At 38.6% G+C, this 14,967-nt stretch overlaps 1 protein-coding gene across 3 annotated transcripts in view; it reads left to right on the top strand.

The window, feature by feature from the left end:
• The window catches only part of LOC121454787 (cytochrome P450 2C42-like), a 31,393-nt gene extending 18,713 nt beyond the window's left edge, over positions 1-12,680 (top strand). For all 3 annotated transcript variants that reach the window (XM_041662197.1, XM_041662196.1, XM_041662198.1), the window contains 3 exons: positions 8,814-9,001; positions 10,286-10,427; positions 12,187-12,680. In XM_041662197.1, coding sequence (XP_041518131.1) covers positions 8,814-9,001; positions 10,286-10,427; positions 12,187-12,368 — 512 coding nt within the window. In that variant the 3' untranslated portion in view covers positions 12,369-12,680. The remainder of the gene's footprint in view (positions 1-8,813; positions 9,002-10,285; positions 10,428-12,186) is intronic.
• Positions 12,681-14,967: the final 2,287 nt, after the last annotated feature.

Below are 14,967 nucleotides of genomic sequence, written 5' to 3'. Positions count from 1 at the left end.
TTGGGAGCTCAGTCCAGTGCTCCAGTGTGGGTCTCTGTCTCTATCTCCATCCATCACCAGATGAAGGTTCTATGGTGATATGCAAGATATTCGTCAGTATTGCTATAGGATAGGGTCATTTCAGGTTCCCTATATCAGCTACCCAAGAAACTAACTGGGGACATTGCCTTGGGTCCCTGAGAGCCACTCTAGGTTCAAGTCTCTTGCCAACCCTAAGGTGGCTCCCTTAACTAAGATTTGTGCTTTCCTGCTCCCCTATCCAACCTTCCTATATCCCAATCATCCTGTTTCCCCAAGTTCCCCCCATCTTCCCCTTCTCACTTTTCTCTCCCCATCTCCACTTACCCCTATCCACCCCAACCACAAGATCCCAATTTTTTTCCCAGGCAATTTTGTCTACTTCCCATAGCCAGGAGGATAACTATATGTTTTTCTTTGGGTTCACCTTCTTATTTAGCTTCTTTAGGATCACCAATTATAGACTCCGTGCCCTTCATTTATGGCTAGAAACCACTTATGAGTGAGTACATCCCATGTTCATCTTTTTGGGTCTGAGTTACCTCACTCAGGATAGTGTTTTCTATTTCCATCCATTTGCATGCAAAATTCGAGAAGTCATTGTTTTTTTTTTTTTTTCCGAAGCGTAGTACTCTAATGTGTATATATTCCACACTTTCTACATCCAATCTTCCATTGAAGGGCATCTAGGTTGTTTCCAGGTTCTGGCTATTACAAATAATACTGCTATGAACATAGTTGAACAAATGCTTTTTTCATAAGATAGGGCATCTCTTGGGTATATTCCCAAGAGTGGTATTGCTGGGTCCAGGGGTAGGTTGATCCCGAATCCTGAGAAAGCGCCACACTGCTTTCCAAGGTGGTTGCACAAGATTGCATTCCCACCAGCAATGGATGAGGGTACCCCTTCCTTCACAACCCCTCCAGCAAAGGCTATCATTGGTGTTTTTGATTTTAGCCATTCTGACAGGTGTAAGATGATATCTCAAAGTTGTTTTGATTTGTATTTTCCCTGATCCCTAAGGAGGTTGAGCATGACCTTAAGTGTCTTTTGGCCATTTGAACTTCTTCTGTTGAGAATCTCTGTTCAGTTCAGTGCCCCATTTTTTAATTGGGTTAATTAGCATTTTAAAGTCTAGTTTCCTGAGTTCTCTATAAATTTTGGAGATCAGACCTTTGTCTGTTGCGGGGTTGGTGAAGATCTCCTCCCAGTCAGTAGGTTGCCTTTTTGTCTTAGTGACAGTGTCCTTTGCTTTACAGAAGCTTCTCAGTTTTAGTAAGTCCCATTTATTCAATGTTTCCCTTAATGTCTGTGCTGCTGGAGTTATACAAGGAAGCGATCTCTGTGCCATTTTGTTGTAGGGTACTTCCCACTTTCTCTTCTATCCTGTTCAGTGTGTTCAGACTGATATTGAGGTCTTTAATCCGTTTGGACTTGAGTTTTGTGCATGGTGATAGATATGGGTCTATTTTCATTGTTCTACAGGTTGACATCCAGTTGTGCCAGCACCATTTGTTGAAGATGTTTTCTCTCTTCCATTGGAAACTTTTAGCTCCTTTATCAAAAATGAGGTGTTCATAGTTTTGTGGGTTAAAATCCGGGTCTTCTATACAATTCCATTGGTCGACTTCTCTGTTTTTATGCCAATATCAAGCTGTTTTCATGACTGTAGCTCTGTAATGGAGTTTGAAGTCAGGGATGGTAATGCCTCTAGATGATCTTTATTGTATCGGATTGTCTTGGCTATCCTGGGTTTTTTGTTTTTCCATATAAAGTTGATTATTGTCCTCTCAAGATCTGTGAAGAATTTTTGTGGACCTTGATGGGGATTGCATTGAATCTATAAATTGCCTTTGGTAGAATTGCCATTTTTACTATGTTGATCCTCCCAATCCAAGAGCAGGGGAGGTCCTTCCATTTCCTGGTATCCTCTTCAATTTCTTTCTTCAATGCCTTAAAGTTCTTGTCAAATAGATCTTTCACTTCCTTGGTTAGAGTTACCCCAAGATATTTTATGCTGTTTGTGGCTATCGTGAAAGGTGAAGCTTCTCTGATTTCCCTCTCTGCTTCCATATCCTTTGTGTATAAGAGGGCGACTGATTTTTTGGAGTTGATCTTGTATCCTGCCACATTACTAAAGGTGTTTATCAGCTGTAGGAGTTCTTGGTGGAGTTTTTGGGGTCGCTAATGTACACTATCATATCATCTGCAAATAATGAAAGTTTAACTTCTTCCTTTCCAATTCAAATCTCCTTGATCCCCTTATGTTGTCTTATTGCTATTGCTAGAACTTCAAGCACTATATTGAAGAGGTATGGAGAGAGTGGACAGCCTTGTCGTGTTCCTGATTTTAGTGGGATGGCTTTGAGTTTCTCTCCGTTTAATTTGATGTTAGCTGTCGGCTTGCTGTAAACAGCTTTTATTATATTTAGCTATGACCCTTGTATCCCTAATCTCTCCAAGACTTTTATCATAAAGGGATGTTGAATTTTGTCAAATACTTTTTCAGCACCTAATGAAATGATCATATGGTTTTTTTCTCTCAGTTTATTTATATGATGGATTACATTGATAGATTTTCGTATGTTGAACCAGCCCTGCATCTCTGGGATGAAGCCTACTTGATCATAATGGGTAATTTTTCTGATGTGATCTTGGATTCGTTTTGCCAGTATTTTATTGAGGATTTTTGCGTTGATGTTCATGAGTGAGATTGGCCTGTAATTTTCTTTCTTGGTTGAATCTTTGTGTGGTTTTGGTATCAGAGTGACTGTAGCTTCTTAAAAGGATTTTGGCAATGACTCTTCTGTTTCTATATTGTGATGTACATTAAGGAGTAGAGGTATCAGGTCTTTTTGGAAGTTCTGGTAGAATTCCGCATTGAAACCATCTGGTCCTGGGCTTTTTTTGGTAGGGAGGTTTTTGATAACAGCTTCTAATTCTTTGCGACTAACAGGTGTATTTAGATTGTTCACCTTTTCCTGGTTTAAGTTTGGTATATGGTATTTATCTAAAAAAGTGTCCATTTCTTTTGCATTTTCCAGTTTTGTGACACATAGGCTTTTGTAGTAAGATCTAATGATTCTCTGAATTTCCTCTGTGTCTGTGGTTTTGTCCCCCTTTTCATTTCTGATCTTCTTAATTTGCATATTCTCTCTCTGCCGTTTGATTAGTTTGGATAGGGGTTCATCAATCTTGTTGATTTTCTCCATGAATCAGCTTTTTTGATTCTTTGGATTGTTTTCTGTGTTTCTATTTTGTTGATTTCAGCCCTCAGTTTGATTATTTCCAGTCTTCTACTCCTCCTAGGTGAGTCTGCTTCTTTTTTTTCTAGAGCTTTCAGGTGGGCTGTTAAGTCTCCATTGTGAGCTTTCTCTCTTTTCTTAAGTGGGCATTTAGTGCTATGAACTTTCCTCTCAGGACTGCTTTCATAGTGTCCCATAAGTTTAAGTATGTTGTTTCTTTATTTTCATTGAATTCCAGGAAGATTTTAATTTCTTTCTTTATTTCTTCCTTAATCCAGGTATGGTTCAGTAGTTGACTTTTCAGTTTTCATGAGTTTGTAGGCTTTCTGGGGGTAGCATTGTTGTTGAATTCTAACTTTAATCCATGGTGATCTGATAAGACACAGGTGATTACTAATATTTTTTTGTAACTGTGGAAGTTTGCTTTGTTACCGAGTATGTGGTCGATTTTCGAGAAGGTTCCATGAGTTGCAGAGCAGAAGGTATATTCTTTCCTATTTGGGTGGAATATTTTATAGATGTCTGTTAAATCCAATTGATTCATTACCTTCATTAATTCTCTAATTTCTCTGTTAGGTTTCTGTCTGATTGACCTGTCCATTGGTGAGAGAGGAGTGTTGAAGTCTCCTAATATTAGTGTGTGCGGTGTGATGGCTGGCTTGAGTTCTATTTATGTTTCTTTTATGTACGTGGGTGCTTTTATATTAGGGGCATAGATATTCAGTATTGAGACTTCATCCTGATGAATTGTTCCTGTTATGAGTATAAAATGTCCCTCTCCATCTCTTCTGATTGATTTGAGTTTGAAGTCAACTTTGTTAGAAATTAGTATGGCCACACCTGCTTGTTTCTTAGGTCCATTTGCTTGATAAGCCTTTTCCCATCCCTTTACTCTGAGTAGGTGCCTGTCTTTGTGGTTGAGGTGTGTTTCTTGTAAACAGCAGAATGTTGGATCCTGTTTTCTTATCCAATCTCTTAGCCTGTGCCTTTTTATAGGTGAGTTGAGCCCATTGACATTAAGTGATATTAATGACCAGTGGTTGTTAACTGTGGTCACTTTTTCAGTAGTAGCGTTTTTGTGTGTTTCCTTTCTTTGATTTGTGCTGGTGAAGGGTCTCTAGATGTCTATGTTATTGTGGTCATTGTTGGACTCCTTGGTTTGTGATTTTCCTTCTATTACTTTCTGTAAGGCTGGATTTGTGGCTACATGTAGTATTAAGGGCGGCGGGGCCTCTTCCCCAGCACCCCAGCACCCCAGCCGCCCGCTCGGCTAGCTTATGCCCGAAATAACAACACACAAACTGTATTCATTTAAACACTGCCTGGCCCATTCTCTTCTAGGCTAATTCTCACATATTAATTTAGCCCATTTATAATCATCTGTGTGTAGCACCCCAAGGTGCGCTTACCAGGGAGATTCTAGCCTAGTCCATCCTGGGTCGGAGCTTCATCCCGGGAGCGGGGCATGGTGTCTCTCTCTGAGGCGTCTGCCCCCGAGAGAGCTGTGGAGTCTCTGAGCTCACTTCCTCTTCCTCCCAGCATTTTGTTCTGTTTACTCCTCCCACCTATCCTCTAACCAATAAAATGGGCCAGGGCAGTGCCTTTATTAGCCAATGACCTTCCTCCATCATTTCCCCTTTTTCGGTTTAAACAAAAAAAAAAGGATTTAACATAGCAAAATTACATATAACAAAACAGTTATCAAGTAAAAGTTACAATAATCTTTATCATAACTAAGGAAAACTATAACTATAACTAACTATTCTTAACTCCATCAAAGACTCCAGAAAGATATAATATTACCTAAGTAAACAAGAACTAAGAAACTTTTAAAACTCTAGAAATGACAGAGACATCTCGCTGCCTGGACAGTCACCCAAAGTTCCTCTGTACCGTTGGGGCATCCATCTTCAGCCTTCAGGCCCATGGTATCCAGCAGACATTTCCATAAAGCAGGAAAATTCAAAGTCAGTTCAGTCACTATCTGTTGTGTCCTGCAGAATGTCTTGCAGACTCTTTCATGAATCAGGAACCCCGAAAGATCATCTCACCTTAGGCAAGTTCAGTAGTCCTCTCTCTGCGGGTTCTCTGTTTCCAGTTTATGCAATAGTCCAGGCAAGAGCAGTTTCTTGCCCAAATGGCTATCAAACTCCATAAGGTGCCTCTTCGATGCCCATCTTCCTCTTGAAGTAGATTGGTGCTGCCAGGAGCAGAGTGTCTCATTGTCATGAAAAGTCCTCAGTTATTAAAACATTAAATGTCCTATTCTGTAATCTTTGAAAGACACGAAGAATGTCTATCTAAAATATATCTCTATATATCTAGAAAATCTAACATGACTACAAGCTTTACTATTATTGATGATTATCCATTAACAACCTATATTTCTCAATTATACAGTACATATTTAAATGAACTACACAATCACAATACCTTAATCAAAATCAGAAACACTTATACATATAACAAAATTGACCTTAAATTTCTATCAATAAAGCAAAATCTATACTAATGTAAATTATTCATATCTATATCATATCCCCCTTTAAATGTAAAAGGACGTTTATAAACCATATTTGGGAACATGGGCGCAGTTTTTTCTCTCCAAACTGCTTCCTGCTGAATGGGGGCGTCGTTAATTAGGTCTTTCATGGTATAACCTGTGTGCTAGTTTCATCTCAGTTGGCAGTTGAGCGAAGCAATTTTCTGAAGATGTTCACTGCAACCCTTCAGGAGGGCGTGGTCCATCATACCAAATCGGAATAGAAGAAATGAACAGCGTCTCATCCTCTGTGAAAACAAAATAAGAAACTCCTTTCCAAAGCATCATGTCCTTAGATCCAAATTTCAAAGTTAAGGCATCAAAATATCTATGTCGGATTAGTTCAGCAGCATTTATTAATAAATATCTTTTAGCAGCTGTTGCTTCTTCCTCAGCATTCAAACAATTCAAAGAAAGCATAATAGCATACAGTATCAAGATTCTCTGTGTATTTTCCATCTTTGTGCAGCTTTGTTTTAACCTCTATTTTGTTTATTTTTACTTTTAACTCTTTGCTTTTTGAGAAAGGTTCTCTGTATCTTTGACCTGAAGTAACTCTGTAAACCAGGCTGTCTTTGAACTCTCAGAGATCCGCCTGTCTCTGCCTCCCAGGCATTCGGGATTAAAGGTGTACACTACTACACCTTGAACTCACAGAGATCTGTTTGTCTCTGCCTTCTAGGCACTGGGATTAAAGGCGTGTGCTACCACACACACAACTTTCTTCCTTTTTTTTTGTTACTTTAAGAACTTTAAATTTTAGTCTGCATATATTTTTAACACACTTCAAACCATTTAGAAATTTTCTTTGTCTTTGAATCTCTCTTTACTATATATCTCTCTTTTTCTGACCACACGAGCCTTTAAATTACTGAGCAATATGGGTAGGATTAAAGGCGTGGCTTTGCCAGCTAGATCCAGTCCATTCCTTAGCTTTCCAGCCTCATGGCTGAGGTACTGGCTGTAGCCAGCAAGCGAGCTTCAGCAGCCTGTGTTTGCAAACCGCAGGGACCGCCTGCGTAAAAGAGTCAGAGTTTGTCCTGGCAGGACAGCCCAGAAAGCCGGCATTTTTAAATGGCGCAGCTTTTTTCCTGCTATGGCTGAAAACCGAAAAGCATGTGATCAGCTTTTCGTCAACACCGTTTAAGTGTTACGTGGCAGGACCTCTTAATGAGCTGCAGGCTTTGCAGCTAAAGCTGAGTCAGGAAGCCTCTCTTAGATGAGGCGCTTGCTTGCCTCTAGCAAGCAGAGTAGAACTGAGAAATTGCTGCTACCAAGAAACCAGGCACAATGCTTTCATTTTGTTCAAGAATTACTTCCCAAGCTGTCTCAGGCTTTATGTGGAAGCAGTTGTCCACGTGGGCGCCATATGTAGTATTAAGGGCGGCGGGGCCTCTTCCCGAGCACCCCAGCACCCCAGCCGCCCGCTCGGCTAGCTTATGCCCGAAATAACAACACACAAACTGTATTCATTTAAACACTGCCTGGCCCATTCTCTTCTAGGCTAATTCTCACATATTAATTTAGCCCATTTATAATCATCTGTGTGTAGCACCCCAAGGTGCGCTTACCAGGGAGATTCTAGCCTAGTCCATCCTGGGTCGGAGCTTCATCCCGGGAGCGGGGCATGGCGTCTCTCTCTGAGGCGTCTGCCCCCGAGAGAGCTGTGGAGTCTCTGAGCTCACTTCCTCTTCCTCCCAGCATTTTGTTCTGTTTACTCCTCCCACCTATCCTCTAACCAATAAAATGGGCCAGGGCAGTGCCTTTATTAGCCAATGACCTTCCTCCATCAGCTACATATTGTTTAAATTTGTTTTTATCCTGGAAAATTTTGTTTTCCCCATTTATAGTGAATGAAAGCTTGGCTTGGTATAGTAGTCTGGGCTTGCATGTGAGTGTTTTGACTGCATTTATGTTTGTGTACCATGTACATGCCCGGTGCTCACAGATATCACAGAGACCAGAAGAGGGCATTGAATACCTCGAATTGAGATTTAATATGGTTAGTAACAACCCTATCAATGCTGGGAATAAACCCAAGTCCTCCAGCCATAGAAGTATTGAGCTCTAGAAATCTCAATGTGAAGAATGAAATGATTAGGGAGGCTCCTTAGCATAAAACCTAGAAAATATTCAGTTCAGAAAGGACCAATGGATGATGATGGTGTGAGGAGAGAACCAAGAACAAAAGGGAAATAAGTGGTTGATAGTCTGATACTTCTCCATATCTGGACATGTATTGGTAGGACTTTGAAACAACTACGTGAATATTTCAAAATAATTCCAAAAATGAAAAAAATATAAATTGATAAAGAGAAATAGATTTAAGTCCTAGATAGCATCAGCAATGACAATAGTCATTGTTTTTTTTTTTTTAACTAGGGCAGAGATTTTATGTAGTCACAAAGATAAAAACAATGGATACAACCAAAGTTTTCCTATGAGGATTGGATTGAGAAAGATATTTATATTTAATACATCTAGAGAATATGAAAATTTTTTCCACATGAAGAAGAATTTAATTTATCCAGTGATGGATAAGAAAGAAATAGTCATTACATATAGATATAAACATAAACTTCAAGAGAAATTGTTCATATGTGGCCATATTGGGGAAGTAAGATGGTACTACATACCTTCGGAAGCTACATACAAACATGCATACAAAACCATTATAATTTATTCTTAAATGTACTGCATTGTTTTGGTACTAATAATGCTTTTAAATAGTTTTCTTCTGTAAGAGCTGATTTTCTTGACTTGCTGTTATTCTGTGTATTATTTGAAAACAATAATTAATGTTGATTTTAAGTATGCTAATTGAAACATAAGGGCTATGTATTGTAGTATATATGATAGTAGTATTTATATCATAGCAACCATCACTACATTAGCTTATGTTATGCTTTCATGCTGTTGCCAGGCATATCCATCTTGCTACAGGCAACCCTGACTTGTGTTCAATTTGCCACTTTCTTACCTGTTATTTTTCACTGTGTTGAACCAGCCAAAGTCCAGAAAGAGATTGACCATGTGATTGGTAGACACAGAAGCCCCTGCATGGAGGACCGGAGTCACATGCCCTATACTGATGCTGTTTTGCATGAGGTTCAGAGATTTGTTGATCTCCTTCCCAACAACCTGCCTCATGCAGTGACCTGTGACATTAAGTTCAGAAACTATTTCATTCCTAAGGTAAGTTTCCTTTGTCTACTCTGTCCCTTAATGCTCTTGTTCTTAAATGAATGAGTGAAATTAAATCATAAGCCCAAGATGTTGTGTCTTGAAATTAAAGATTATCAATGTCGAAGAGAAAGTTATGAAATCCTTTAGGGAGATTAAATAAATCAAGCCAAACATGATATATTCACAAGTAGACTATACTCGAATTCTTAATAATTTATAGTGTGATTGATTCCAATTTGCTTCTCCAAGAAGATAAGAGAAATAGAAATAATTTAAATCTGGAAGCTGGATGGGCTTTATGCTATTTCCATTAAGAGCTAATAAAATTGTAGAACAAGTCTTGGTTTGTGGAACTGTAAGTCTTTCAAATTTACTCTCATTTTAAAGCCACTCTTGACTGTTTACTCTTTCAAATAAAATTTAAAGTTCAGATTGTAAGTCTTTGAAATTATTCTCCTAGGGTTTTATCAGGATGCTAAGAAGTATATAGTCACATTTAGAGAATTTATATATGGATCCATTAAATTTTTCAGTTTATATAATTATGTACTCAATTTCTGGATTGGTTTGTGTGTCATTGTTCTCTAGTACTTTGTTTTTAGTTATAACTTTGGGAGAAATGATGGACAAAGAATAGCCTATAGGACTCATATATTGTAAGGCAGGTTGGCATACATTAACTATGTTTTTAGTGATATGTGCATATGCCCACTTCTTCTGCTTAAGATGATATTCAGATATCTACACTGTAGAAGTTCTGTTCTTTTTGCAATCAATAAAATATATGGTGTGGCCATTGACATGTTATGAATATCCTGATTAGAGAATCATCTGATTAGTTTCTCAGTTTCAATATTTATCCTCAAGTAAACTGATGACCCTGACTGGAATTCTTACAAAATCAGAAAATTTCTAATTTTGTCAATTTAATTTTTTAAGTACTCCTAAGTGTAATAAATGCCTTACTCATATTTTAAAATTAGGGTAAATGAACTGTGAGTCATGAAAATACTGAATGATATTTTATTTGTTTTTGGCCATGTTATTCTAGAAGACATTGTTAATTTTATGAGATATGTACACGCAACATTCTGATGAGCAGATACATCTGGTGTTATACGTAGAAACTTACATTTGAAACCACATCCCACATATGCATGTCGCAGTCACAGCAGTGGTAAAGTAGAGCAGAAGGTGGTGATAGACACCAGTGCTAATCTATGCCATGTCTATTGTTACTCTTACCTCTGTAACATTTATATAACTTGATTTGTCTATGGCTCTTGTTTATAGGGAACCACTGTCATAGCATCACTGACATCTGTGCTACATGATGACAAAGAATTCCCCAACCCAGAGAGGTTTGATCCTGGTCACTTTTTGGATGAGAATGGCAAGTTTAAGAAAAGTGACTACTTTGTTCCTTTCTCAACAGGTAATCAAATCATTTCCTGGTCTTTTGAATCTTACAGTCCACCCCACTCTTCCTCAATGTTCCCTGAGCCTTAGCTGCAACGGTTGTGCTGTAGATGTATCTACTGGAGCTAGGCACCCGGTGATAGATTGTTCTCTACATTTTGATCAGTTGTGGTTTTCTATGTTATTTCTTTGTTGCAAAGAGTTTCCTTGATGAATATAAGAGCTACACTTGTCTGTGAATATAAAGATAAGTAAGTTGATGATGTCACTTGTCCAGGAAAGTTGGGGGAGGTTTTCTAGTAATAGGCAATATTTCCTTCTTGTTGAGTAGGCTTTAAGACCAATTAGACAGCCATTGATTTGTGTGCCACTATTGCATTATGTGCAGTATTATGTGCACTATTACTATTCTTGATGTCCACACACTTTCTCTGAGATGAAGCATTATATCTTCTGAGCTGTTTTAGTGGTACGTTAGAGTGTTGACCCACCCTATCCAAATCCACAGAGCTGGATCACAATGTGGTTGTATTGTGTGTCTAGATATATCACTGCGCTCCTATTTAAGTCTTTCTAGACAATAAATAACTAGACCTCTATGAGTAAGGCAGCTAGATTCATGAAAACTCACTCCTTGATACCGTTTTTTTTTGTACACGTTACTTTTCTTGTTCTTGTGAACAAATACTTGGCAAGAAGCAACTTAAGGGTTTATTTTGGGTTAAAGTTCGATAGAGTATAGTTTATTGTGGAGGAGGAGACATGGAAGTAGGTGCCTTGGTGGTGGCTAGAGAGAGCAGCTGAGACCCTGCACATCCTCACATCTTGGTTGAACATGAAACAGTCAGCAGGTTGGAAGTGGGGGAGACTATAAACCTACACGATCCACCTTCAGTGACTGACTTTCTCTTCTGCAACCCTACCTACTAAAATTTTTACAATGTCAAAAAAAGTCATTGTCAACTGAGAACCATGTATTTAAATATATGGCCAATGAAGAACTTTTCATAATCAGTACACATCAAAGATTTTTTTCTAAGCAACTGTCTCTGGTGGCCACTGCTTACCCAGTTATAGCTGTGGACTACCCATGGGGACTCTGTGATGATGTCAGGTTTTCCAACCCCAAGAGTAGTCTAATCTCTACAATTTAGGATGATTCTCATGATGGCTGCTGGCTTTAGTACTCTGAATATTTGCTGAGAAATAAATAAAGGTTTTCTTTAAAGCTTCTCAGCTAGTAAGGATCCTCATTATCTGCTTTTTAAGCTATTTCCTTTTCTATAGGATGGAGCCTTCTGTCTGTGCTGTGTCACTTTTTCATTTTTCTCTTTCAGTAGGCACTTCTTCCTTTATCCTGGTGTTTGGTTCCAAAGCAGTGGTATTCTCTCTCTTCTGCTGCATTCTCCATATTCTCTGGAGTACACTAACACAACTTTTGTGCTCTGTTAAATCCCAGGGCTCACCATGGCCTCTCACCTCCATGTGCGGTTAAATCACTGTTCCTTTGTTTTTATACTGTGGATGGGAAGTCTAGTACTCAATATTGCTATTCCACCCTCTGAAACGTTTGTTTCCAAGTATTTTTAATACTGTATTTCCTAATATTAGACAAGTAGAAAAAATGTGTCCATCTTTTTTCCATTTAATCTACTATCCATTCATCCAGTCAGTCTATGATATAAATTCTCTTTCATTATAGTTGCAAACATAGTGCATGTTTCAGCCAAACACAAGGAGTTAATTATATTCTCCTTTTACATTTTTATTTCTAGGAAAACGAATTTGTGTGGGAGAAGGCCTAGCCAGAATGGAGTTATTTTTATTCCTGACCACCATTTTACAAAGCTTTAACCTGAGGTCTCCAATTGATCCAAATGACCTTGATGTCACTCCAGTCAACAATGGATTTGTTTCTTTGCCACCCGAGTTCCAGATCTGCTTCATTCCCATCTAAATGTATTTCCCTCTGAAGCCCCTTCTTCCTGGTCACAGTTGACTTCTTCTGTTAGGCATGCCTCTCTCACCTTCCACCTCACATTGCCTCATCTCCTCAAGGTCCAGCAAATGCCCATCTTTTACTTGGGGCAATTTTCAGTCACTGCACAAACACATCTACATATCCCTGTGCTGTTCAATGATTTACTGACTTCAGAATTGCTGATTGTTATCTAATGATATTATTATTACTGTAATAATAAAACTGAGAAATGTGGCACTTCAATATCACCTAGCCCTCTGTGTTTTAAATAAAATCATTATAATTCTGGTCTATTTTTAAAGTTTCTTTTATTTATTTCTTTTTTTGATATGATCTCATATATTCCAGGCTAACTCTAAACTCACTGTACAGCTGAATATAACTTAAAATCTTTCTGTCTTACTTCCCAAGTTCTGGGATTCCGTGTATATGTCTGCATAACCTGATCCATTGTCATTTTTTGTTTATATGGCAAGAAGTAGTAAATTAGTGTCCTAAGATGCTTTTGTTTCTTTGTCATAATATTTGCAAAGAAAGTAAAAGTGAGTGTTAGAAAGGCTCTTTAGCTGAGCCTCACTAATAATGACTTCAAGTTTGGATCTGAATGCGAAAAATATTGTTGCAAGAGGAAATGCAGTAAGGACTAGACATAGGGAGGATTCCACATTAAGTGTTGTAATTCCTGTCCCTGAATTGGTGTTACTCTGAACATAAACTCTTGTCATTCCAGCTCATGATTATTACCTAGAACCAAATATGAATTCATGCTTTTACACAGGAAATCCTGTGCTCTATGTATTATCCTTCTCTCCCAAACAACACCAAAGTTCTTGAAAAGTCTCATCAGTTTATTTTCTTAATTTCCACACATTGTATGATATCAGTTTGATGTTATAATTGTGAAATCATTGACCTTATTTGATCACTGGAAAATACAAAAATGCATATCTAGTTATCACTAAATTCTTGTCAACATTTTCCTTTCTTTCAATCTGACATCAGATTTTAAAGTTTATTTCTAAGAGGTAACTACTTGCCATTCCCTTTATCATAGCTGTACAGACAGTGCTTGTTGGAGTCAAACATAAGGATTTAATTAAACCCATTTGTAGGAGGAGGGTCAGCTTTTTTGTCCCAGAGGCCTGGAACCAACTTAATCACACAGAAACCATATTATTTAAATCACTGCCTGACCAATTAGCTCGTTTCTTATTGGCTAACTCTCATATTAATTTAACCCATTTCACTGAGTGGTGGTGGTGAATGCCTTTAATCCCCGCACTCGGGAGGCAGAGGTAGGCAGATTTCTGTGAGTTCGAGGCCAGCCTGGTCTACAAGAGCTAGATCTGGGACAGGCACCAAAGCTACAGAGAAACCTTGTCTCAAAAAAAAAAAAAAAAAAAAAAGAAAAAAGAAAAGAAAAAAATTTAGCCCATTTCTATTAATCTGTAAATGCAACATGGCAGTGGTTTAGTGGCAAAGATTTGGCATGTCTGACTCTGGCGGCAGCTCCATGGCATCTCTCTGACTTTGCCTTACTTTCTCCCAGCATTCAGTACAACCCTCCTTGCCTACCTAAGTTCTGCCCTATCAACAGGCCAAGGCAGTTTCTTTATTCATTAATGGTAATCTCAGCACACAGGGGGACTCCCACATTACCTCCCTTTTTCTGTTTAAATAAAAAGGAAGGTTTTAACTTTAGCGTAGTAAAATTACATACAACAAAACAGGTATCAAGCAAGAATTACAGTTAGAATAGCCTTATAATGCAATGCTGAAAATGGATCTCCATTAAATTCCCACTGGGATTTGAATATCTATGTGCCCTGTTTTATTAAGTTTTTTCTAAGTCCTATATCATTGCATTCATACTGAACAGCTTTTTAAGAGATAAACCAAGAACTATCAAAATGAGAAGGATTATCAAAATGATAATTAACAGTATGCTAATCTTGGTTAAGTTGATTATCCCCTCATTTAATCATTCCATTTTAAATAATTCATTACATAATTATATAGAGACCTAATTTTCTTTATCATCATTGTGTTTCCCATTTTTTTTAAATTTTATTTTATTTTATTTTTTTATTTTTTTTAGTTGTTGTAAAAAAAATTTCTGCCTCCTTCCCGCTTCCCATTTCCCTCCCCTTCCTCACACACATTGTCCCCTTCCCCCACTCCCCTACCCCTCTCCCTCTCCCCCCCCCCCCACTCCATTCCCCCTCCCTCTCGAGAATGAAGAGCAGTCCAGATTCCCTGTCCAGCGGGAAGTACAAGGTCCTCCCACTTCTATCCAGTACCAGGAAGGTGAGCATCCAAACAGGCTAGGCTCCCTCAAAGCCAGTTCCTGTATTAGGATCGAAACCTAGTGCCATGTCCTTGGCTTCTCATCAGCCTTCATTGTCCCCCACGTTCAGAAAGTCCGGTTTCATCCCATGCTTATTCAGTCCCAGTCCCGCTGGCCTTGGTGAGCTCACAATAGATCAGTTCCACTGTCACAGTGGGTGGGTTGACCCCTCGTGGTCCTGACTTCCTTGCTCATGTTCTCCCTCCTTCTGCTCCTCATTTGGACCTT

The sequence above is a fragment of the Microtus oregoni genome, unplaced genomic scaffold (genome assembly GCF_018167655.1).
Source record: "Microtus oregoni isolate MIOR12 unplaced genomic scaffold, Mior012 000012F_ref0000307, whole genome shotgun sequence".
NCBI classification, from domain to species: domain Eukaryota; kingdom Metazoa; phylum Chordata; class Mammalia; order Rodentia; family Cricetidae; genus Microtus; species Microtus oregoni.
This window is presented reverse-complemented; position numbering and strand designations above follow the sequence as displayed.